Consider the following 23,743-nt stretch of genomic DNA (forward strand, 5'->3'; position numbering starts at 1 on the left):
TATTTAAAGGTGAACTAAGTAACTTTTTTTACCTTAACTGAACAGCTTCGGAGTCATTGGAATGGTTATATTACTTATTTCGGGTTGAATGGTGGTCGTTTCGCACCCCCCTGGTGCCCGTGAGCGGAAAATACGCACTTGCAACTTTGAGGAAGTCTCGCGTGATATCAGGTCTCGCGATGTAAACAATTGCTTTACGGCCAAAAGAAATCTGCTAAAATGCTGTCATTATTGCGCTCCCTCACGCTGTCCGAACCCGAATGAAGAAGACGTTTTAAAGAATGTCCCATCTGCTTTGATGTCGTTGATCTATAGCCTCTGGTGTCTGAGAATCACCAACGAGTTTTTACAACAGTGTTGTCAAATATCTATTCCGAAGCTGTGGGGGGAGCTCTAGAGAGAAACCTGCGAGCAAAAAGCGAGAATACAGCGAAGAAATCCCGAAGCTACTGAGTGCTGCTTTAAAACAAGTGTGTTACAACTAGCCCCGTGTTACGTTGTGCCCCGCGCTCCCCTATACTTATTAAGGCCAATAGGGAAGAGTGAGCTAGTTGTAACACACATGGTTTGAACACACAGAAACGTAGTGTAGTTTCTTGTGCCATTATAACTAAACAGAAAAAAAAAAAATCATCTTTGGAAGGCATTGCTGAACATTTAACTATTGTGAATATCTTACTGAATTCATGTATATAAGATTTTAGTGTTTATTTAAAATGAGGCATATCTGGTATTATTTTAATATCCTTTCTGTTATAGCTTAGATATTTATTTAATGCTTAGCTAACTAGCAGAAGACACTAGCCAGGTTTAAATCCTATGCGTAACACTGCGCCCCACTATTAGATCTGTGCTGTTATGACATTAGCAATGTAATTCACATATTTTATGAACTTTTATGAATTCTATTGCGATACCAAACAGGTGAATAAGACTCTGCAAAAACTAATTTCTAGGCGGTAGAGTAGGAGACTCCTGGAACTTTCAGGAAAGGTGGGATGTCTGGAATAAAGACTTAGTCCATGTTCAATGTTCAGAAATAATTATTTTAAGAAATGTAAAGTATTCTGGTTTATCGATTTGTCTCCTGTTCTGTGAGAGCTGTGTGGAGGTAGGGGAGGGATGTGTTGTTTTCAGATGTTTTTCTGATTGTCTGAATGCCAGTCTTCATTCTGTTTGCCTATATCGTTTGAACTATGCTGTATAGCTGTGTTTTGCAGTGTATTCATTGTCAAACTCCCAAATTAGTTTTGTTTTAATTACTAAAAAATTATTTAATATGAGAAAGTTAGCCATTGTATTTATATTTTTGTTAGATACGGTGGCATTTTAAGCTGTCATGAGGTTGTTACAACATGTCTCACCTATGGGGCACGTTGTCACATTTCACTTACATTATTTCTGGGTAAATAAGGAAAAGTAGTATACAATGTATTAATGAAACAAGACTGCATAGTTGTACAAGACACATGTGAAATTAATTAATGTGAAAAAAAGACTGAAGCCCATATGTAATTACACACTGAGAAATTCAAAAAGTATTAGGTTGTACCCCGCTCTTGCTTACAGCTGACATTAAAAAAGACAGTAGTCATTACAGGATTATTTACTACTAATTAAAAAAAAAAAATTGTATGAACACCTGTAACAATAACTAAAAACTAGCTAGTTAAATAAATGTTAAATCAGCTTGCCACATTGTGCATGTTTTTTAAACACTAGTATGCAGCCTTCCTAGACAGCAATGTTGGTACTTTTTCTGATGTTAAAAAATCAGCTTGTACAACTAGTAATTCGTTTGTAGATTGATTTAACCAAGAAAGTGAAAATGCTGACAGTAACCGTATACTTAGAATAAACACACTCACAGAGATTCATGAAACATTTTATATTAAAAAGTTTGTTATAGGCGATGACTTTATGAACTTTTACATAGAACGTGTTTAGCCTTAAGATTATATTTCGGAAATGTATGCATATGTACACATTTTCATCAAACATCTGACACCAAACAATGGATAGATATTGGGAGAACAGCACTGCACCCTACTGGTTTGGTTCCCAAACCATCTGATAACTGACGTCTCTGATCATTTGAAACGGTTCAAGTCTCAATAATGGCAAACAAAACATTAAATATTTGTAGGTTTTAATCAGTACTGTAATAGTGTGCATCTTCTGAAATGAAATGACATGACAAACAAAAATCACAAGATAGTTGTAGTCTGGATTTGTATTTTATTTAAGCCAGGACTGAAAAAAAGACATTTCCTTATCTTGTTTGCATTAAAAGCAAGATTTAACATGGCCACATACTGCATCAAGTTAAAGCCATACAATCAGACTCACTTTACGGTATAGCACACAAACAGTCCTTTGTGTGAATAGAAAGGTCTTTCAATTCCTGTATAGAAAATTTTGGAAGCCAGAATATTTTCTCAACATTTTCTTACTTACAGGGGTAAGTGCATATTAGAAGGATTATACAGAACAAAGCGGTCAACTTCCATCCTAGTCTGAATGAAATACATACAAAATGTGCTGTTCATTATATAATTGCAATCATCCCCAACCGAGGGAAAGAAATCAATGAAGCTGAAGCCAAGTAAACTTGTTTCTTTTGGTGGCCACCCTTAGATCTTTTATCCATTGTGTGTCTCCTTTGGGAAAACAGATGGGTTCTGAGTTAGGAAGCTTTTTCAAGTACTTCAGGCATCTCAGGAGCAGCTTGTTAGTTCTTCAATTTCTTAGTCCTTTAAGTTGTTGTTTATATTTGCACCAAGCTACTATTAAAATCAGTAACCAGCTAAATTTGTGTAGGAAAAACAATGAAATGTTTAAATGCGAACAATGTGTTGCTTTTTAAAAATTGAACTAAGACGAATTAATAACAGTTCTTCGCTTCCAGTAAAACGGTTACAACGTCACGTCTTTCGGTGGAAAAAAGGAGCCATGTTCACAGGAATGTGTCAGTGATACTTCAGTACACACAGTGAGATTTCAGTCACACAGCGAATGTAGAATGCAATGAAATACTTAAGTGCATCTTAAGTGCATTTAAGGTTATGAGCGCTTTTAAAAGCAGGTAGAATGTTATATGCGATCGGAGGCTTCATTAGTGACAGCCCAAGAAATTCTCACACAGTCTGTATAGATGTAAAACCTTAACCGCTAAAACAAGAGGTATATAGTCCAGACTTAATGTTGTGCTTGAATATCAGCAAATGCTTTATAGCCCTGCCCATCATAAATGGAAACCGTTAAGCAATATTAAGCAGAATAAATGTAAATTTCATTCGAGTTCCTTATCTCTAGTTTGGTATGAGATTTTTCTTTTCATATTTCTAACACAAGTTCATGGAAAACAACAGTGAACTCAACATGTCTTGTGGTCTATTCCCTTGAAGAGCTTAAAAAGAAAGGACAAAGACTTCTAACTCTAGTGAAAGAAAAAAATATATATATATAATCGGACATTGAACACAGACCACCACAGTAAACAGAAGATCCGTTCTGGAATGATGGCTTCTCCAGGCTCGGCCAAGAACGGCCACCTGGGAGAAATTCAGGGCAGCTACTCGACATAGACATAACATGTGGATTCTACATCTTTGGTTCCAGATTCCAATTCTTTGCGTTTTCCTTTTTCATCTGAAATTGTAATGATCATTTAAAAGCCACTTTTAGCTGCTCCATTTACAGTTTCTCCACAACAACAGCAAGGTTAAAAACCTTAAGAAAACCATTACATCATGCCTGTGGATGATTTGTCAAGCTAAACCCACTAAACTTGTTACATGTTCAATGGCCAAAAAAGAAAAACCGAAAACAGTTTGCTTGAAACAAGGAATTCAATACAATACAGCATCAGTAGTGGAAGAAAATGTTGAGAAATTGACTATGAAGATGGACGAGGCTGTTATATGGACTCAAACCTACCCTGAGTGAAGAGACAGAGCATGTGGAGTGACAACAGTGAATGCTACACTGAAGGCAAAGTCGTCACTTCCAGTGGGCACTGAGGCAGGGCACACAAAACAAACATGCGTCGATCGCTTACAGAGACACCTACACTGCGCAGAAACCGGGAATGTTCAACATTAATCAGTCCTCAAGTTATATATAAATATATATTTAAAAAAAAATGGCTAACAAACAAATCTGATATCTCATTTGTAAGGACTGACAAAAGACACGATGTACAGTCGGTCGCTTGGCCACATGAGAATGGTGCTAGTGGTTTAAGCCACGATTTCAAACTTGAGGGTGGGACGAAATGTCCCGTCAAGATGCTAAACACATTTTATGTTGATAGTGACATTCAAGAAAAGAAAGGCAAGCTCTCTATGGCAGCAAAAAAAAGAAACCAGGCCACTGAAGTAGGCAAAATGTGTAATTTTAGCGACAAAAAAAAAAGCAATGACCACAGACAAAAAAAATAAATTACATGAAGCTGGACCAAAAAAAAAAGAGAAAAGAAAAGAACCATTGACTGTTGATGCTACAGTGCAATTCCTCTTTTGGAGACAAGCACCTCCACTATGACACAGGCACTTGGGAGTTATACTAGGAAAGATGCTGCCCTGCCCCTCTCCTCCAAAAACAACCATAGCCAAAAGAAAAAGCTCAGCCTGATACTCATCAATGCTCGCTTCATCTGAAATAGTTCTCCATAAATTGTTAAAATAACTCAATTTAATACAAAAATCAAATCAAAGCTTGTGTAGCAAATATTTAGCGCATATTTACATAATTCAGAGGCGGTGTGGCAATGTCTGCCATTCCTGTATGCTGAAGGCCAATGGGTATTTGTCATTAGTGTCATGACATCAGTGATGTTAACCGTGTTAAGTGAAGCTTAACGTCTCACTGATAAAACACAGAGAGAAAATAACGAGCTTGATTTGCTTGCTTCTTTATAAATACATCAGCATAAATGCAACTATGTTTGTACACACTATATACTTTTTGCAAGTACTTGTTTTCGATGAATATGTTTAGGCTTTTAGCAGTAGTTGTAGCAGATTTCAACACTGGAAGCGACTGCGCGTTGAATGCAGCAGTGCGATCTGCTCTTGTCAGGAGGAGGGGAATGGGTGCGGTTAAAGGTGTCCTAAGCTAAGCAAGGCCCCACACTTTAGAGGTTTGACTGCCGCCTCAAGGAGAGAGCACCCATTACCTGACCTGCCATGCCACACCAAAAATTAATCACCACAAATAATCAAACAAACATAGAAAGGGTCTGGAAATGAAAACAAAGAAAAGCAGTTGCATCTTTTCAAATATCTACCTCTCTTTCCCCCATAACATCAGAGCCTATACAGAATCCCAACACGTTCGGTCTGTTTGCTGATTGACACACAAGGTGGGGGGAATTTTGGTCATGAATAGCATTTTTTTTTTTTTCTCCTTTATGTCATTACATGTTGATTTCCAGAGTGGACAATGCTGTTGACGCGCTCATGCCTCGTTCTCTGTCGCTGGGGTGTTGTTGGCCGTTACCATTGAGTCGGGGCTTCGAGTCAATCGGTCCAGTTCCGCCTGGACGTCAGTCAAACCCGGCTTCTGCCCTTGGAAAAAAAGAGAGAGAAAAAAAAACAGAGTAATCTCCTGTAGTTTCTGTGTTGTAAATAAAAATAACATAGGTTGGTTATGTGGGAACCAGTTCGGTGGATGAGTGCTGCATGCTGGTATGCATTCAAAAGGAACATGCTGTGCGGCTACACAAATGCAAACTTACTAAGAAAGGCATGAAAAGGGAAAGAAAACAAAACCGCATGGGGTTCTTTATCAAAGCACAATTTCAGTTACATGCTGGGGCCATAACGGCAGGTAAAGAACAGAAAAGTGTTAATATATTAGAACTTCATGTAAATCACTGTAACTAGAGGTCGACCGATTGATCGGATTTGCTGATTGCTGGAACAATCGGTTATCGGCAAAAAATACATACAGATAGTTTTTCTGGGCTGTGTCCGTTGCTAGAAGAGTTGTCTCACAGTAAGAGAGAGGCCTCTAGAGGCGAAATAAAAACTATCATTAGGCGCGTTTCCATTACAGATGTTGCGCAAAACCACCTCATGTGAGCGTAAAAACTTTTTTGCGATAAATGGAAGTTTTTGCGAAATTGACGCGTTTCCATTGGGCGTATTTTCAATTCGCAATTTCAATTTGCGCAATTTGAAGGGTAATGGAAATGCAGCTAGTGACGCCTCATGGAGTTTGTTTTGACACGTGAGGCTGCGCTGAGGCAGAGCGGCACACTTCAGATGCGGATTTAAAACAGACAAAATGGTATTTACACAGTACATGGTTTTACATCATCATAAAGTAATTTGTTGACTTGATGCTGCATTAGTGGAGAACAGCAGTATGTTTGCCGTCGAGGCTGGGATGATGCTAACATTAGTAGTACCTCAAGCGGTTAAAACAATGTGACAAAAATACACGCAAGTCTAGCCCAAATGTTTAATGTCACGATTGTTGCCACTTATTTGCATTAGTTTATATCCAGCTGGTCACTTTTATGCATTCGTTATGTAGCGAAGTTGCATATATAAAGCTAGTGACATGAGAAAACAAACGAATATGTTCATGTAGCCGACAGAAACATGCAAACAAATCAGAAACTTATTTGATTTCTGTAACTTGTCACTAACATATTTAGCTATTTTGATTAGATAATCAAGTGTTCTAAAATAGAGGCAAATAAAGTGTGAGAGTATACATACCATATACATATGCGTCTAATTTCAATGCAATGGCGTTTGAGTAGATATTTAAAGATGGCCATGTTCTACAAGCATGACTGTTTGGGTGTATATGAAATAGTAACACTTTACAATAAGATTCCACTTGTAACACCAACTAAGGTTGATAAAGGTATTGTTCATTGTTAATTTCAACATTTACTAATAGATAACATCTCTTAACATTAGTTAATGCACTATGAACTAACAAATAATGATCAAAGTATAATTTATATATTAATATTTTTTATATTTAGTATAGTACATTTTCATGGTTCAGTACTATTTTTTAATTTTTGTAATAAAGTTCAGCACTATTTTATGTGTCATGTTTGTTTTCAACCAGTATTCATTTAAAAAAGCTATCGGTTGATTAATCTGTTATTGGTCATCGCAGGCCAACCTTAGTTATCGTTATCGGTAAAATCCACTATCGGTCGACCTCTAACTGTAACAAAATATCATAAATGAAAAGTGCAGTTGGTATGAATTTGACATCATTCTAAGTATGAAAACCAGCGAGTATGGGATATCACCATCCATGGTGGCGTCACTCACACAGGCTTTTCAGCCCATTCCTTCTGGTTACTCTCTCTGGCTCTAAGGGTAAAACTCCAAAAAAACAGCATTGTCCAGAGGGAACAAAAGAACATTATGACAGAAGGTGACCAGGTGAACCTCATGAAGGATTGTACAAGTCATAATTCAACCCAAAATCAAAAGGGGGACAAAAACATCTTCAGAATGTCATGTTTTCCATGTTTACCAAGTTTTTGAGACTTGAGACATTGCATTCAAAAGATACAGGCCTATCAGTCACTATGGGCTACACTCAAATATATCAATCTACTGCTCAGCAATAATTACATTAATTTTGATAACTTTTTACAGGAATATCTTGAGATGGTGCATACCCGATTTCATGTAATTCAGACAAATGTCTTGGGACGACTTGTGTTTTGCATAAAGAAACTGAGGCCAATTTGTGTACATGTGTACATGACAATTATGTACATTTTTACATTATTTTCAAAAATAAACATTTCCCCAAATTCTCACTGCTAAAAATAATAATAATAATAATAATAATAATAATAATAATAATAATAATAATAATAATAATAATAATATTACTCTCGTTAATGCAATCCAGTAATCTAGTTATAAAAATCAAGACTTCGGGATAAGATATGACCCATACATAGCAGTACTTTGTGAGATTCACCTGTTCCTGGACTTGAGGCTGGCAAAGGAAGAATTTACCTGTTTTCTTGGCAGAACCTTGTACAGCCGCTCCTGCTCCTGTCCCTGGTGACCCAGGACTGCCCGGCGCACCTGTCTTTTTACTTAGCAGACTGTTGAAGAAGTTGGCCAGCACTCCCTCATTTGCTGCTGCTCCTATAAACACACACATTTAAATATCATGACCTCAAGTGACAATGGGGAGGCCCAACTGATATTCATTTACACTGAGCTACTGAAAAGCACATCCAGAACTACAATTACCACCATTATAACTCTGAAAGGTCTATGGTTCCTTGGCACTAACTACAATGCTCACAAGCTGGCTATTGACTGAACGACGGTGAAAAAATTTCAAAAATGTGAAATATGATACCTGATACCCTACAGGGCATGAAGGTTTAAGAATCAATTAAAGTTGATTTAATTAAAGCGACTTGAATCTATTCCTGCTGGTATAGATATGTTTTCCAGCTGAGCTTAATGATGGGAACATTTCATTTTTCCCACACCAACTGGAACCAGCAGAAATATATTGTTTAGGGAATTATTCCAATGGTCTCCTCAGGAGGGCAGTGTTTTAAAGAGGTTAGAAGAACACTGCAAGACAGAGGCAGAGGGATGATCCAGCAAAATGAGATGAGTGTGGGAGAGAGAGAAAGAGAACAAAGTGCTCATATTTCGACTTGACTGCTAAAGTGCTTGACTGCACAATCATGTGTTATTTGTGCCGCACTGATGAACAGAGAGCCATGAGATCACAAAGCTTCATTTAGGTTCTGCATCAAGATATATTACCTTTCATGTTGGGGTCTGGTTTCTTCACTGCGGTCATGGGTGAGACACTAGCCACATTTGTAGGCCCTGTTCGACCTGTTGGCCTGGGTGAACCAGATGAAGTCCGGACAGGAGACTCCTACACACACACACACACAACACAAACAAAAAACAGGAATCAGGAAAATGCAAAAGCAATTCAGGAGATTTAGATTTCTCAATACACAAATCACTAAAGAGGAATCTAAAATGCAATTTAAACCAACAAAAGGATTCGGTAGCTTTTGTAAAATTCTAAAACATATGTGTCAAAATATTATCTCACAAAATCCTCAAAGCAGCTCACTTAAGTGTGTGATGTGAGTGTGCGGTCTGAAGTCACACTTACTGTTCCTCTTGTGGGTGTGGCCGGCTGCTTAGATAACAATGACTGTAATAAAGTAAGAGAAGACATGAGAGATGTAAAACATTAATAAAAAGCTTTAATCGTTATTTTGAAATACATATGCTAGTGTTCAAACATTTGGGGTCAGTAAGATGTTTTTTTTTCCCCAAGGAATTAGTACTTAAATTGATCAAAACTGATAAAGACATTTTCAAATAAATATGCCTTGGTGAGCATAACAGACTTTTCTTACCGATGCCAAACTTTTGAATGGTAGACTACTTTTTAAATTATAACTGACACTATGATGTCATTTAACACAAGATTGTATTATACAACGACAGTTATCTAGCTGATACACAACACTTTGTTTGTATTCCATGTCACAGACAGTGATCTTTTCATATCAAAGACAAATAAAACTAAAGAATGTACTTGGTGCAATCAAAAGGAGCCGGTAACCGTGTTTACATGCAGCTTAATATTGTTAACCCTTAAATGGATAGCTCTGGGCTTTAGTGACCCGGGACGTCATTCACTACCCTCCTCCTCATTCATTTTTAGACAACAACCTTCTTAGTATTCCTCAATCAATTCAATATAAACAATATAACAATAAAAAAAATATATAAATGCCTGTTTTCACATAAATGTTTTGTAAAAATTGTATAGGGTCACTGTAACAGTGCAAGTATATTTTTTCTGCACAACAATAATTTAATCTTTGATGATTGAATAAGTTCAATACACCTTTTTCAACAAGATGGCAATCTCCGACTGATACACAATGATGAAGTGACGTTTCACTCAGTTACCACAGGCAGAAAACAAAAGAATAGGAAGAATCATCAGCAAAACTTGAAATGACTCAGTGATTTACTGCAGAGCAAGTACTGAACACAGTCAAATATTAGAGTCACTGTCACTTGATGGTGGATCTGGTGAATAAGTTGTCAGCGTCAACTTCAAAATATTGATATTGAAGATGTTGAAAATGATAGGTTTGAGAATATGTTTGAGATCATGAATATGAGCCAGATGCTGAATGTACTGGGAAATGAGCTCTGATGAGGACTGTGACGATGGTATAAAACATCTGCTCAAACTGAACCCTTCCAAGATCCAAAAGGTAACAAAATATGCTTTGTTTTATTCTTCTGTAATTGTTACTCTAATATCAGGAGAGTTTTATATTATCGAGACAGGTAGAGATCCATCCATGTTAGGTCGCTAAATACTCGAATATGTAATAATGATTGGTGAAACATTCATGCATTTAAGGGTTAAAGATCATTCTCAATAAAAACCTCTCACATAAACACTGCTCACAATTGATTAAAATATTTGACAAGACCCAAAGTGAACATCCAGAGAATGTGCCAATATGCAAGAAGCTGGTGTACAATGTCCATTAGAAATGAATTATTGTTTTAAAATGACCAAATATTGTGTAATTAAACAGTATCCTGCACAGCTGTCAGCCAATGAAAACACTGAAGAGTCAAATGGGTTTTACTGTAATCAAACTAATGAGAGACAGTCGGAGGGCACTGTGAGAAATGCATGCTGACGTCAGAAAAGAGATCACTTGATTGGTGGAGGTATGTTCTGGCTGCCTTTCTAATATGTAACTTCAGCACTGAATGAAGAAAACCTGAACTTAAAACTGAAGTCTGTTCTCCTACCTGCTGTTTCATGAGGAAGACCTGCTCATCCTCTGCACTAATTTCCTTGTCATGCACCAACTTTAGAGACAAAAAAGGAGACAAAAAGGCAAACTTTACACAAGCAGAACAAATTAAGGTCAAAATCTCATTCCTAGGTTTTTTCTCTCCTCACCTTTCGTACAGGAGGTTTCGTTATAAAGTCCTCAAAGGGATCTTCAGGTCGAACTGTTGTGAAGTTTTCATGCAGGATGGCAATTTTCTTGTCATTGTCCCATCCGGATGGACTATGCAGAGATTTAAAATTGTTTTAATAGAAACTAGTTTGACGGACTTGCACCAAATTGAATTGGACATGGTTTTCTTGCATAAAAAGATAAATAAGATAATAAAAAGATAAATGCAATGTTTTTAGGGGATTTCAGAGATCTCACATGAACACAGTGTCCTTCTCAACCACTAAGGCAGGCGTTGTAAACTGGAAGTCGTATATTTTGTGCACCATGTATTTGTAGAGAAGGTCCATGTTCTTCTCCTCTTTGACCGAAGTGTAAATCAAGCCAGCTCCATCTGTGAGACTTGATTAAGGATGAGTACACCATTTATTTATTTTTTTTTTTTTACAGGAATATTCCCGGCATTATACATCACATATTATATTTTATGTAAATAATTTGGTTTCTTCTCATTGTTATCAGTAAAGAACATTAGGGCAGTATTGTGTTACATTCTGTTTTTTGTTAAGTTAATGTCTATAAACGAGCAGTGGCCACGTTTTACGGACAGGTCACCTTTGAAAAAAACTCACTCATCATCATGTAGCTTTCAGTTTTACCACCTGAATTATTATGGTGGTTATCAGTACATTTTATGGTAAAGAGCAGATTTTGGTAGGGCTGGGTGATATGGCCAAAAAAAATCAAAAAAATAATCATATCTTGGTATTTTTTGGCTGAATGGTATACGATATATATCTAGATGTCTTCTACTTTTTTCTATTTGGATAAAAAAAAAATTCTGTACTAACAGTATTTAAAATAAAATGTTATTTCACATACTGTCCAATGTTGTCCTATAAACATACTGTTCATACTGAAGGCTATGAAGACAAATATAGTGAATGTAACCATGTAGGCTATGCTATATGTGCAAAAAAAAGGGTTAATATTACATTACATTCTAAAAAACTTTCTAAAAATGTTAAAAATAATGATTTTTAAAGCAAAAGTTAATTTCACTAAACTAAAAATGAAAATAATAACAAAAGCACAAACTAATTAGGCTATTTCATTACCCCATTACAATAGTCACTTTGCAGTTACTGCTATCATAAAAATACACTTACTTGTAGGTTTAAAATTCTACATATGGCACATTGTCCAACAACAAATATTTTAGCAAAATGTAGTTTCTTTCATATGTTGAACACAAAAGAAGATAGTTGAAGAATGCTGGTACCAAACAGTTGACTGTAGCCACATTATCTTTTTCCATACTATGGCAATCAATGGTGCCCATCAACTGTTTGGTTACCCATATGACAGAATTTTTTTTTTTTGGTGAACTATCACTTTAACAAATATCTTACGAGTTGTTTTAAAAGGCCTTAAAATAAAGCGTCTCATGTTCAAGACAAATATCTGATATATCGATATGAACGTTATTGCCTCCTTCAATATCTTTATAAAAAAACATATCAATATATCGTACAAACTTGATATACCGCCCACGGTGCCCAGACATAGTATTTGGTACTTCAAGTAGATTGGCATACTAACATTAAATAACTTGATGAAATATACAACTAGAAGTTGGAAAATGTACAGGACCAATATACCACACAGTAATACCTGAAATATTACGATGTATTTCTGGCAACCACATCTGCCAGTCTTTTGCTGTAAATTTACATGGATTTTTTACAGTGTACTGTATAGGGAAAGAGTAATATTACAAAAGCAAATATATTGAGACTAATTTTGTATAGGATACACTGTAGACAGAACCGCCGGATGTGAGACTGAATGAAGTCAAAATGCTCCTCCTTGTAGTCGTGCTCCTTCTCCAGTACACTGACTGCATCACACTAAAAGATAGAGACAGAGATGAATCATTCGAGGAGGTGTCTTAGGTGCAGTAAAACATCATACTTGACCTGAACAACAATAGTGAAATTGTCATTTTTGAGTGAACCATCCCTTTTTAAATGTACTGAAGCTCTAAGATACTGTTTGTTTTTAAAAGACAGACTGTGACGACCTGCGTCTTTAATGGGGTTTTCCCCAGTGTTGGATGGATTACAGTTTTTCTATAGTTTTTTCTTTTGTTAATAAACAACTTGCTTTAACAGTTTGGCTTTCTCGGGTGTCCCAATTTTTGTTGCGTCCCTTTTGAGCCACGGGGTGTAACACAGACATCCCATCCTAAAAATAGCAGACAAGCACACACATGCGCAATGGGACTCATTACGAAGCAGCAGCCATATTTGTGAATGACTCAGGTTGTGGCCGATTGCCAGCCATAATCGTTTTGGCAGGAAGAGGAGGTGCCGACTAGACTGCTTATTAATCCAGGAGGCTTCCATGAGCATCACTGGAAATGCAAACTCATCTCTGCATGTCACAAACACCGCTGACCTTCTACTGAACCACAGGACATACTCTCTCACTCAATAATAAACATATCCTGTCTATAATACTTTTAAAAAGTTACAAATGTGACAATGAAGCCATGCAATTTATAAATAGAGAAGCTAAACCTACTCCTGACATCTTGAAAAAGATCATTTTAAAAGCTTTTTTTTCCAAACAATGAACATCAATGGCATCCAATGTTGTTTGGACCTCAGCATTCTTCAAAATATATTTTGTGCTTAAAGAAAGAAAGTAAGTCATAAAGGTTTGGAACAACATGAGAGTGAGTAAATGACAGTTTTCATTTTTGGGTGAACTATCCCCTTATAGGTGTTGCAGACGGCCAGTGAAATGCTGCCGTCTCCGCAGATCTGTAACGATGATGCTAATGCATATTGATTAGAATGAATTTTGTGCTTTCAAGTGAATTGGAAAGAAAATGTTCTGAAATTCAATCAGGCTCTATTCTCCTCTATTCCAGGGTGAGGCAGTTTGATCACTTTGCCTCTTGACGTCGAAGAGAACAAAGAGCGAACATTTTTCTCTCAGACCTAAACCCCCTCATTTAAAAACAGGTTGTCTTGCATGCACCCAGGGCTGGAGGGAGGCTAACAATAGTAGAGAACATTGAGCATGTTCTGATCCGAGAGAGCATGTGAGAGGAGCATGGTCAGTCTGCAGCTCTGGACCTGCGGGCTACTGAGACTCCATAAAGAGAGCTTTTCATCTGGATAAACACACTCGATGCATCAGAAGCAAAATTCCCTTAACACTGAGCAAAACAACTCAAAATATCCACTCAAATTTCCAAAACAGTGTACCTACAAATTCCTATTTATTCACAGGACGTACATTAAGGGGTTTGGGGTCAGTAAGACTTTTTTTTTTTTCCTTCTTGAAAGAACCTGTCTTGACTTTTATTCAGCAAGAACAAATTACATCGATCAAAAGTGACTGTTCACACACACACACAGACTATAACATTGTGTTACAAACACTCCCAAAACATAATTAAAAAGTGTGCTTTAATAATGTGATTCATTTTGAAGCATTTATTACATTTATTATACTGATATGTTAAGATAATAAAACAAAAAAATGATCTGATCACTTTCACTTACCTTTGTGCAAACTATGAGCACTGGAATGCCCAGGTTGTGTGTGAGGACGTTGTCTCCCAGGGGCAGCAGCACACTCTCATCTTCTCCCGCAGCGGCTGGCCCTCGTCTCTGGGGCGAGCTCGGCGTGGCTTCCTCTGGCTCTACATATTCCTGGAAGGCCTTAACCACTGCAGAGAACAGAGCAACACACAAGCAGGGTCAAACCTTTAAACATTTATTTACAGTAAACAGTGTCAGTAGGTACATCATAAAGTCCAAAATAACAGAAGCATCACATTACACATTACTGTTTACATCACATGCAATTTAAACATTTTACAACAAATTCATGACATGACAACATTTAAATAAGCAAAGGCTACAGATTATACACAGATAGATTTCTAGCAATAAGACGACAATGGGATCCATCCATCATCAACATCCAAGTTCGACTCGTTATTTCTTTAAATGGCACAACAATGCATTAATAGTGGACCTGTAAAAGTTATAATATAAGGCCCTGTTTACTAAGATGCGTTTTGGTCGATAGGATCACAAGTGGACGAGTAAATACAGGTGTAAACGGGGTCTAAAACATTTTGAGCTTCTCCATTCTCGACCACTTCCAGAGGTAGTCGAAAACGCATTCGACCGCAAAATACATTATGGGAAGCGCAGTAGCCAGACTGGTTTTAAACTTTGTCGGCTAAAGACCCAAGTTTGATTTGAAGAGGAAAAACGTATCAAGTATTTTTTCTCACGGCACCATTCCTGATTTCTAACACACACACACACACCGCATTCAGTCTGGTTTTGCGGCTGTCAAAACAGAAATGAAAGCTGCTGCTCTCTGTATACGTTTTCTCCGGGCGCATTCATATGTAAATTGCACAAGCTTATTTTGTCCATTAGATCGAAAAATCCCATACACCTGCCCACCCATAGACCCTCCCCTCGAAGAAATCAGGACAGAAATGGTTGAAAATGGACAAAAGAGACTGTGATTGTGTGTTCCTCAATGGAAAATTAAATCAAGCGAAATTTAAAAAATACACGAGGGTTAGTAAATGAACAGAAATGTAACTTTTGGGTGAACTATCACTTTAAGGATTAAATAGCCTCAGCCAATAAAAAGCCATACAAATATATAGAACATCCACAGATTTAGGACATTCCAGTCAGGTTACATAAGACCCAAACAGACAATCTGTCCCAAAAAAAAAAAAGATTACATTTAAAAAAAGAAAAACATAAATAAATAAATCTTAACATTGGCAAGGATTTGTAGCATGTTTTTTTGCCCAAACAATTCATTATCTGTGTAACTCAAACTGCCTGAAATCATGACTTGTTATGGACACATTTGAGTGGCCGATGCCTGTAGAAGAGCAGCTCAGATGAGAACAGAGCTGACAGCACACTCTCAAGACTCTGTCTGAGCTCTACATTACAGAACACAGGAGCAGCAACCCAAAACAATGTTAAATACACAGGAGTATATGAAGAGGGCATGGTGGTGATGTGCGCAAGTAGGTGGCTGGAATGGTCTTTTATTGGTGGTAGATTGAGGAGGTGGGGAGGGAGGGAAAGGGGGAGGAACTTCCTCAGGAACCTTAAGAATGCAGCTCCAGATGACCCAGAAACCAGGCAAGCTGCACCACTTCCTTTAGCGTACTGTTAATGGAACAACATGCTGCTGGAATAACAGACACGCCAGTCCTAAAAGCAGATTTAACATATACTACCGTTTAAAAGTTTGGGGTCACTACAATTTATTTTGTTTAAGAAATTAATAATTTTATTCAGCAAGCCAAGGACATGTTCAAATGATCAACAGTGACAGTAAAAACATTTATATCACAAAACGTTTTTATTTCAAATAACTTTCTATTCAAAGAATCCTGAAAAAAGTGTTACATCATGGTTTACACAAAAATATTAAGCAGCACAATGGTTTTCAACAATAATAATAATAATAATAATAATTAAAGCATCATGTAACATTGAATACTGGCGTAATGGCTGCTGAAAATTTCACTTTGCCATCACAGGAATAAATAATTTGCATTGCAATATATATTTAAATAGAAAATAGTTACTTTAAATTGTAATAGTATGACACAATATTACTGTATTTTTGATTAAATAAATGCAGCCTTACTGATGACAAACTTTTGAACGGTAGTGTATAAACTGGATTCATCACGCATGAATCTCTTTATATCACACTCAGTTACCCACACCCAGCGATGTGAAGTGTATGTACATGTTTCCACAGGAGCCAGAGTTCAAGATAATCTGTTGCAAACCAATAAACTACTTGTGTTCTTTATGGACAAAGAGTCCATTAGGAAATTTTAATTATTTCCAGAAGGCAAGCCGACATTACCCGTCTAGTGATTCTTCTTAAATGATAATAGCCAATAGGCAAGAGTTCAATATCACATGGCAGCGTCTGCAGACCCCTTGATTCTGCCGGCTCATGTAATCTCCACAGTTCTCTAAACAAACTCAGGCAGAGTGAATTTTATTTTATTTTATTTTATAACTTGATCAGCCTGTTTTCACCAGACAATCAACACTGAAGTTGTGGTAAAGATTTTAATCTGCAACTTTCTTAATCCATATGACTTAATGTAATATCCTAAATCAAAAGAAGCACAAGTTTACAATCACTTTCTACTGTCGACTTTGACCAGCTTCCACAAACAAGGGTGGGGACGGTCAACAGAATACACTCATCCAGTGCGCATTTGCAGGCATGAAGCCATCAGAGTGCTAACAAGTGCATCTAAAAATCATGATGACAGAAAACAAAAAAGTAAATGCCAATTAAGTAGTGTTGTTTTTGTAAAAAGAAAAGCAGTTACAAGGCCACATTTGAACAACATGAAAAAAAGGATTTCCAAAGTACATCCAGATGTCACTCTACATAAAAAAAAAAAAGTTCAGTCAATGTGTTAGCTGACTAAGAGCTGTGAGACGGTATGTTTTAGCACAGTGGTTTGAGTTGTGCTTGGGTGTTGCGCTCATGCCCTGCTCAAAACAATGAGTTGAATGTCAGGAACGTCTGAGAGAGCAGACCATGATGCAACGCCTTGTAAGAGAGGCTGAACTGTCCTTCCCACTAGAGTGCTGACGTCACTGAATCCGGTCAGATGTGAGGAGTGAGCAGAGGCTGCTTGTGCTTCCTTAAGGAAGCAACGGCCCCTTTTCTGGGTGGGTCAGTTTTACAAAGCTGAGAGCAGATTGAGGCTTAATGTGTTTGGACACCAATTCAATACATCCAACATTTGGCAATTGTGGGATGTGAACTTGAAAAATAAAATATACACCATGTTCAAAAGTTTGGGGTTAGACAGATTGTTGCAATGTTTTTGAAAGAAGTCTCTTATGCTCACCAAGGCTGCATTTCTTTGATCAAAAACACAGTAAAAACATGTGAAATGTTGAAAATATTGTAACCCTGGTACTTTTTTCAGAAATCTTTGATGAATAAAGAGTTGAATTGTACAGCATTTGTTTGAAACAGATCTCTTTTGTAACATTATAAATGTCTTTACTGTCACTTCTGATCAATTTAATGTGTCCACCACGGAAATTTTTTTTGATTGGTTGCGTATAATAAAATCAATTTCTGACAGCAGAAATTAGCACAGTGGATAGGTCACTCACCAATATCAAAATGGCAACTTCAGTGGATCCTATTTCAGCCAAGATTATAGATTAAAATAGGGAATGTATTTGTAAAACATGGGGATGATATGAATGATGTTTCCATGAAACATTTAAAATCATGTTTTAACTGTAAAAGTAAAACACTGAAAATCATCACAGAAAGCATGTTCTGTATGATGAAAAAAATATTAGAAGGATGAAAGCCACACAATAAGGTGGTCATACTGTTGGGGACAAAAAGAGCTAGATTCAAAAACTACCAATTCAAATGTGTTGTAAAACCACTGGGCTTTGTATTTCATATGCAAGCTAAAAAACAGTACCATTGCCAAGCCACTTCCCCATTCTGCTGTCACAGCCCTGTTTATAGGGCACATGCAGTCATCCTCAGAAATAGCCTCTCACTTCATGTCGGAGCACTCTGCCTCTCTCTTCACAGTCATCGGTGAAAGATATGAATAAAAATGATGTTAATTCAGCCAGCGCACATACCTGTATTTACATCCTGTTTTCGGTCGAAGTCCACAGTAATCGATTGTTGAGTTCACGCGTGTGATCATAGGTAACTAAACCTATGCGCGTGAACTCGACAATCGATTACTGTGGACTTCGACCGAAAACAGGATGTAAATACAGGTATGTGCGCTGGCTGAATTAACATCATTTTTATTCATATCTTTCACATCTACTGCAGTCAGATTCACCCGTGTTCACTCTGAAGGAATCACTCACATGACCTGTGCACTTGTAATGACACATCAAGGATGTTAAGAGGCTAAAAGCAGGTTTAAAACTTGAAGTCAACAGGGTGCAAATTCTAAAAAGAGGATAACACGGTGTAGGCAACACCGATATTTGTCGTTGTTCTCTGTATTGACAGCACTCCAAATTTACAAAAAAACTTTTCAAATCCAAAATATTCACTTCAAGCCCTGATAAACATTACCATTTAGTTTGGGGTCAGTACAATTTAAAAAGTAATTAGGCCTATTACATATATTCAGCTAGAATACATTAAATTGATCAAAAGCAACAGTGAAGACATTAATAATATTACAAAAGATTTCCATTTTTTTTATTCCATGAATTATGGGGGGGGGGGGGGGGGGGGGGTGCATGCAGTTTTGTAATAATATTACAATAATATTTAACAACATTAGATTTTTTACTGTATTTTTGATCAAATAAATGCAGCTTTGGTAAGATGCTGATTTCAAAAACAACAAAAAAAATCTTACCGACCCCAAACTTTTGAACTGCAGTGTATCTGTATGTAGGTTTTTGAAAACATGATGATTCTCAGCAAATATTTAATTTTACTAACACTTCCTCGTGAGGCAGTATTTTGTGACCACTCTGATTCTAACAGCAAGAGTCTGACAACATGGGTCATGCAAATTTAAAGCACAAAGACCAGACTGTCATTAAACCATCCTACAGTGCAGGCATTCCTGCTCTCATAACCCTCATAATAAAACTCGATTATGAATGAACAAAATAATTTTAATAAAAGCATATGATGCCTTATATTCACATGACTTTCTATATCACCTACCGAATTCTCAACATAAATAAAAGTCCTTTAATGTTTAAGCTACATTCTTCACTATATCAAAAACAACCAACCAAAAATCAACCTCTGCACCTTCTGGGATTTATTAGTGTATGTATTACTGCACCGCAACTTTCTGCACAATCTGTCATTGACTGTACTGTCAATATATAAATGTAGCAGCCAGTGTCACAATCTAAACATTAACATATGATCAAAACATACAAGACAAGGAACGATTCTCACCAGAAAAGGCACATTTGAAAACTGACATAAATGTTAAGCGGTCTCAACATTCATATTTCCGCCTGCAATGCACACTGCATTCATATTCCCGATATGCACACGCTATAATCACCCATAATATCACTTGAATCTGAATGACCCCTACAAACAAACAGCAAAGTGTTAATACTACTACAACCTAGTAGCAAAAAAGCAAAACAGCACTTACTCCTCTGCTCCATCTCTCTCATTTCCTCAGGTGGGATCTTCAGTTTGTCCACGTGTTCACGCAGCACACTCGCCCACTTCTGCAACGACTCCATGATGGTCCAAGGCCGTGACATGTCCACCACAAACACAACTAGACTGTCCTTCAACGACTCAGTGGTCACTGCAAACTTCAGCAAGCCTTTGTGGTACAGGTCTCCATCCAGGATCCACACGCTGCAGCGAGTTAAATCTGGAAGAGTTTATTGTAAATATACATTTAAAAAAAAACTGAATAAACTGCATTTTCTACATACAGAGTAAATGTACCCAAAATAAAATAAACTATTTATCTTTTTATTGTATTTAAAAAAAAAAAAAAAATTATTGCATTTTTTATCCATTTATATTTTTCATGTCATTCTAGACTTTATGCAATTTGTTTGCAAAACAATACAATTTCATAGTGCGGCCTTTTAACACAAAACAGGCAATTAAAACATCCAAAGCTTCATAATCCTTACATATTATTTTGTTAATTATTTTATCTTTGACCCAGTTTAAATCACTTACCCTCTCTGTCTTCATCCTGGACGCTCAGGTACAAGTATTCCAGCCCTCTACCTTTCTTACTATGCTCGGCTCCTTGAAGTTTGGCCATGAGTGTCGTCTTTCCTGAACCATCCTCCCCTAAAACACCAGAAATCATATCACTCATAAATCATGACACATCGGTGTACTGAATAGTAAACTCCTAAGTGTTAAGACAAAGAAAATTATTTCAGCTTTATGCCTAGGATAAAGTTAAAGGGATAGTTCACCCCAAAAAATGATTTTGTCATTATTCACTCACTTGTGTCATTCCAAACCTGTATAACTTTATTTCTCATGTAGAACACATTAAAATATAAACCAAAACAGTTTGATTAGTACCAGCATTCTTTAAAATATCTTAGTTTGTCTTCTACAAAAAAAACAGTAAGCCATACAGGGTTGGAACAACGTGACAGCGAGAAAAATAACACAAGTATCATTTTTGGATGAACTACTAGGCTATCCCTTTACAAGCTTCATACATTGTATTCAAAGAAATTTGCACATTAAAATGAAGCAGCGTACGTCGATATTGTACGCAAAACATAAACACACTTGTAATAAACTATGAATTTTGATTTAAAACAATATTCAAAAAAAAAAAAAAAAAAAGTCACATACCGAAAAGCAATATATTTTTCCCAGAGGGCAATTTAGAGCTTGAGCGTGTGGAAACTTCGCTGAGGATTGAAGACCTGAAAAACAAAACAAATGACCACCGATCACTTGCCATTCATGACATTAGCAGACAGGGGCTTTAAAGCGTAGAAAGTAGTTGGATGTTTAGTTTCGTCTGCAGATACCTGCAACTAGGTAATATAATGTTACCAAAACATCCACAAAAAGGCCGTTACAAGAATGAACCTCTCACACAAGAGATGGATGTCAATCAACCGTTAGATCCCATCAGAAACGCAAATCAACAGTCAGTTTCTTGACAATAATCATCACCTGCATTTCAATTTAATTAGCCAAGCAAAGCTTCATGAGAAACGACCTAAACACAACAAATATGAAAACCGTTGAGTTTAAATGCTAGCCAATAGCACACAACATACACAAGTGAGCATGACATGAGCATATAAACCGAGACAATCTGCGTCTTAACGTCCCAAAAGACTTTCTTTATTATTCAGCCCGCTGTAAAGGTCTAATCTAGCCTAATCCAGACTTTGCTGTAAATTTATGTGAAGTGTTTTGGGCTCATCCGGGACCGGCGTCTGAACTGGGCAGCACCCGGCTGGTGACAAAGCAGCACTTCACACTGTCAAATTAACGGACTCCTTGCACAAACCGCTGCACTTCTGGACACTTTGAGGGTACGAGCATACCAGAGGTTTTGTCCTTCATCATCCTCGTTACTGTTTTCCATAGTGTCGCCTGTCCCGGCTGCGCCCAGTAGCTTCTTCTCTAAAACGGGAGCCATCTTGAGTGTAGATGCACAAAGGGAGGCGCACACTGAGCGCCTGAGGACCTCACACGAGAAGCTCCGCGAACTACCTATCCTACTACGGCGAAGGACTAGCTCATTAATATTAACTACGTACCTTGTCGTCCTCCCAGTAAAAGCAGACGTTTGTAAGTGGATTCATGAATATTAATTAGGCACATGACAGGTTCGGGTTGTACAAAAGCAAAGACAGCGTGACCAAATTAATATTCATGAAGAACGACTTCGCCGTAGTAAGAGTCATAAATTATCGCACAGTGCTCTTAGAAATATAAAAACAATATACAAACAGACACACAACTTAACAAAAATCCGAAAGAAGAACAGGACACGTTTTTCTTCGCTTACATGAAATCATAAAATACTCTTTGCCCTGATGTTTGTAATAATGGTCAGGCATTTGAAAAGCCAGCACTATCCGCGTTGGCTTGAATGATGTCATTTCAGACTTTGCCGCGCGCGTAAATGTGATTAGCGCGCCGATCTGAGGTCAGTTGTGCGGTTTGCTTTTTCATGGTGAAGATCTAAATATAGGAGAGGAAACTGGCCCACGGCATATAGAGTGAACTAGAGACGATGGTTTGCGAACCCGTCTGAATCATAGACTGTATGAATCGGATTTCTTCATATGCACATTTTATTATAGAATATATAGGCCTGTTGTTACTAGTTATAAAGTACGATTTACTCCAAACCCTCGTCTAGTCATTTTGGACCTGTCTTCAAAGAATGGGTAACTGTTAGAAGGCCTAACTTTACTCTAAATAACAAATCGTTTTGGGTATTGGTACCAAATGTAAACAGAAACAATAAAATAATATATAATAAGATGGAAATACTGTTTAAAAAGTGTTAATCTGTTATCTTTAGAGGTCACACGTCTATAGTAGGCCTAGAAGTTGTGGTCTATACACTTTGGATGTAGCCTACATGTTATTTTATGCAGATTTTAATCTTTTGTTTTGTTTATCTATCGATTCATTTTGTAACTGTAACTCTAGAAAAGTAGGTTACTCTATCTTAAATGCACTTAAATATGTAACACATTGAATAATACACAAGTAAATACTATGCGCTTTTTAACCAAATAAAACACATTTTTTTCTCAAGAACTGAGTTTTAATCGTTAGTGCAGGTTAAGTTTTTTTGTTTTGTTTTGTTTGCGAGAAAGGGTTCTTTACGTCAGTGCAGTGCAGTGCAGTGACGACATCTGCCGGTGGAACGATCACATGACAAGCCAACGTGAGTTTAGACAGAGACTATGAAAAGGCTAAGACCCATCATTTTTCCAACTGAGAGATAAGATTAATCTCTCTTCCATCGTTTTTATTAATAACTTTGGTATGTAAAAAAACATTCGAAAATAATTAATATAATGTAAAAGTAGTAAATGAAAAAGTAATTTATGGACAAATAAATGCAGTTATAAAAGAATTGTTGTTATCATGTTAATTTTTCTCTTTAAGTGTCTCAAGACAAAAGTG

General features: G+C 37.0%; 1 protein-coding gene across 2 annotated transcripts; it reads right to left on the bottom strand.

Annotated features, from left to right (window-relative positions):
* Positions 1–2,218: 2,218 nt before the first annotated feature.
* On the bottom strand, positions 2,219–22,271 carry dync1li2 (dynein, cytoplasmic 1, light intermediate chain 2). 2 transcript variants are annotated; one of them, XM_084110143.1, is made up of 13 exons: positions 22,141–22,271; positions 21,431–21,504; positions 20,789–20,905; positions 20,238–20,468; positions 14,572–14,738; positions 12,810–12,903; positions 11,252–11,387; positions 10,993–11,104; positions 10,839–10,898; positions 9,157–9,198; positions 8,790–8,907; positions 8,013–8,147; positions 2,219–5,570 (listed from the first exon to the last, which is right to left on the bottom strand). In XM_084110143.1, the coding sequence occupies exons 1-13, from the start codon at positions 22,233–22,235 to the stop codon at positions 5,461–5,463; spliced, it is 1,491 nt and encodes a 496-aa protein (XP_083966269.1). In that variant the 5' UTR covers positions 22,236–22,271; the 3' UTR covers positions 2,219–5,460. The 2 variants fall into 2 exon arrangements, with proteins under 2 accessions (XP_083966269.1, XP_083966270.1); XM_084110144.1 differs by having other exon boundaries at positions 5,406–5,565.
* Between the last annotated feature and the right edge of the window lie 1,472 nt (positions 22,272–23,743).

The sequence above is a fragment of the Abramis brama genome, assembly GCF_963993115.1.
Source record: "Abramis brama genome assembly, chromosome: 3".
NCBI lineage: Eukaryota > Metazoa > Chordata > Actinopteri > Cypriniformes > Leuciscidae > Abramis > Abramis brama.

Coding starts and splice junctions, on each gene's coding strand:
- dync1li2 (XM_084110143.1), bottom strand. CDS start 22,235: ATGGCTCCCGTTTTAGAGAAGAAGCTACTGGGCGCAGCCGGGACAGGC. Junction 20,906..21,430: donor GAAAAATATATTGCTTTTCG/GTATGTGACTTT, acceptor CTGGTGTTTTAG/GGGAGGATGGTTCAGGAAAG. Junction 12,904..14,571: donor TGCTCATAGTTTGCACAAAG/GTAAGTGAAAGT, acceptor TCTATCTTTTAG/TGTGATGCAGTCAGTGTACT.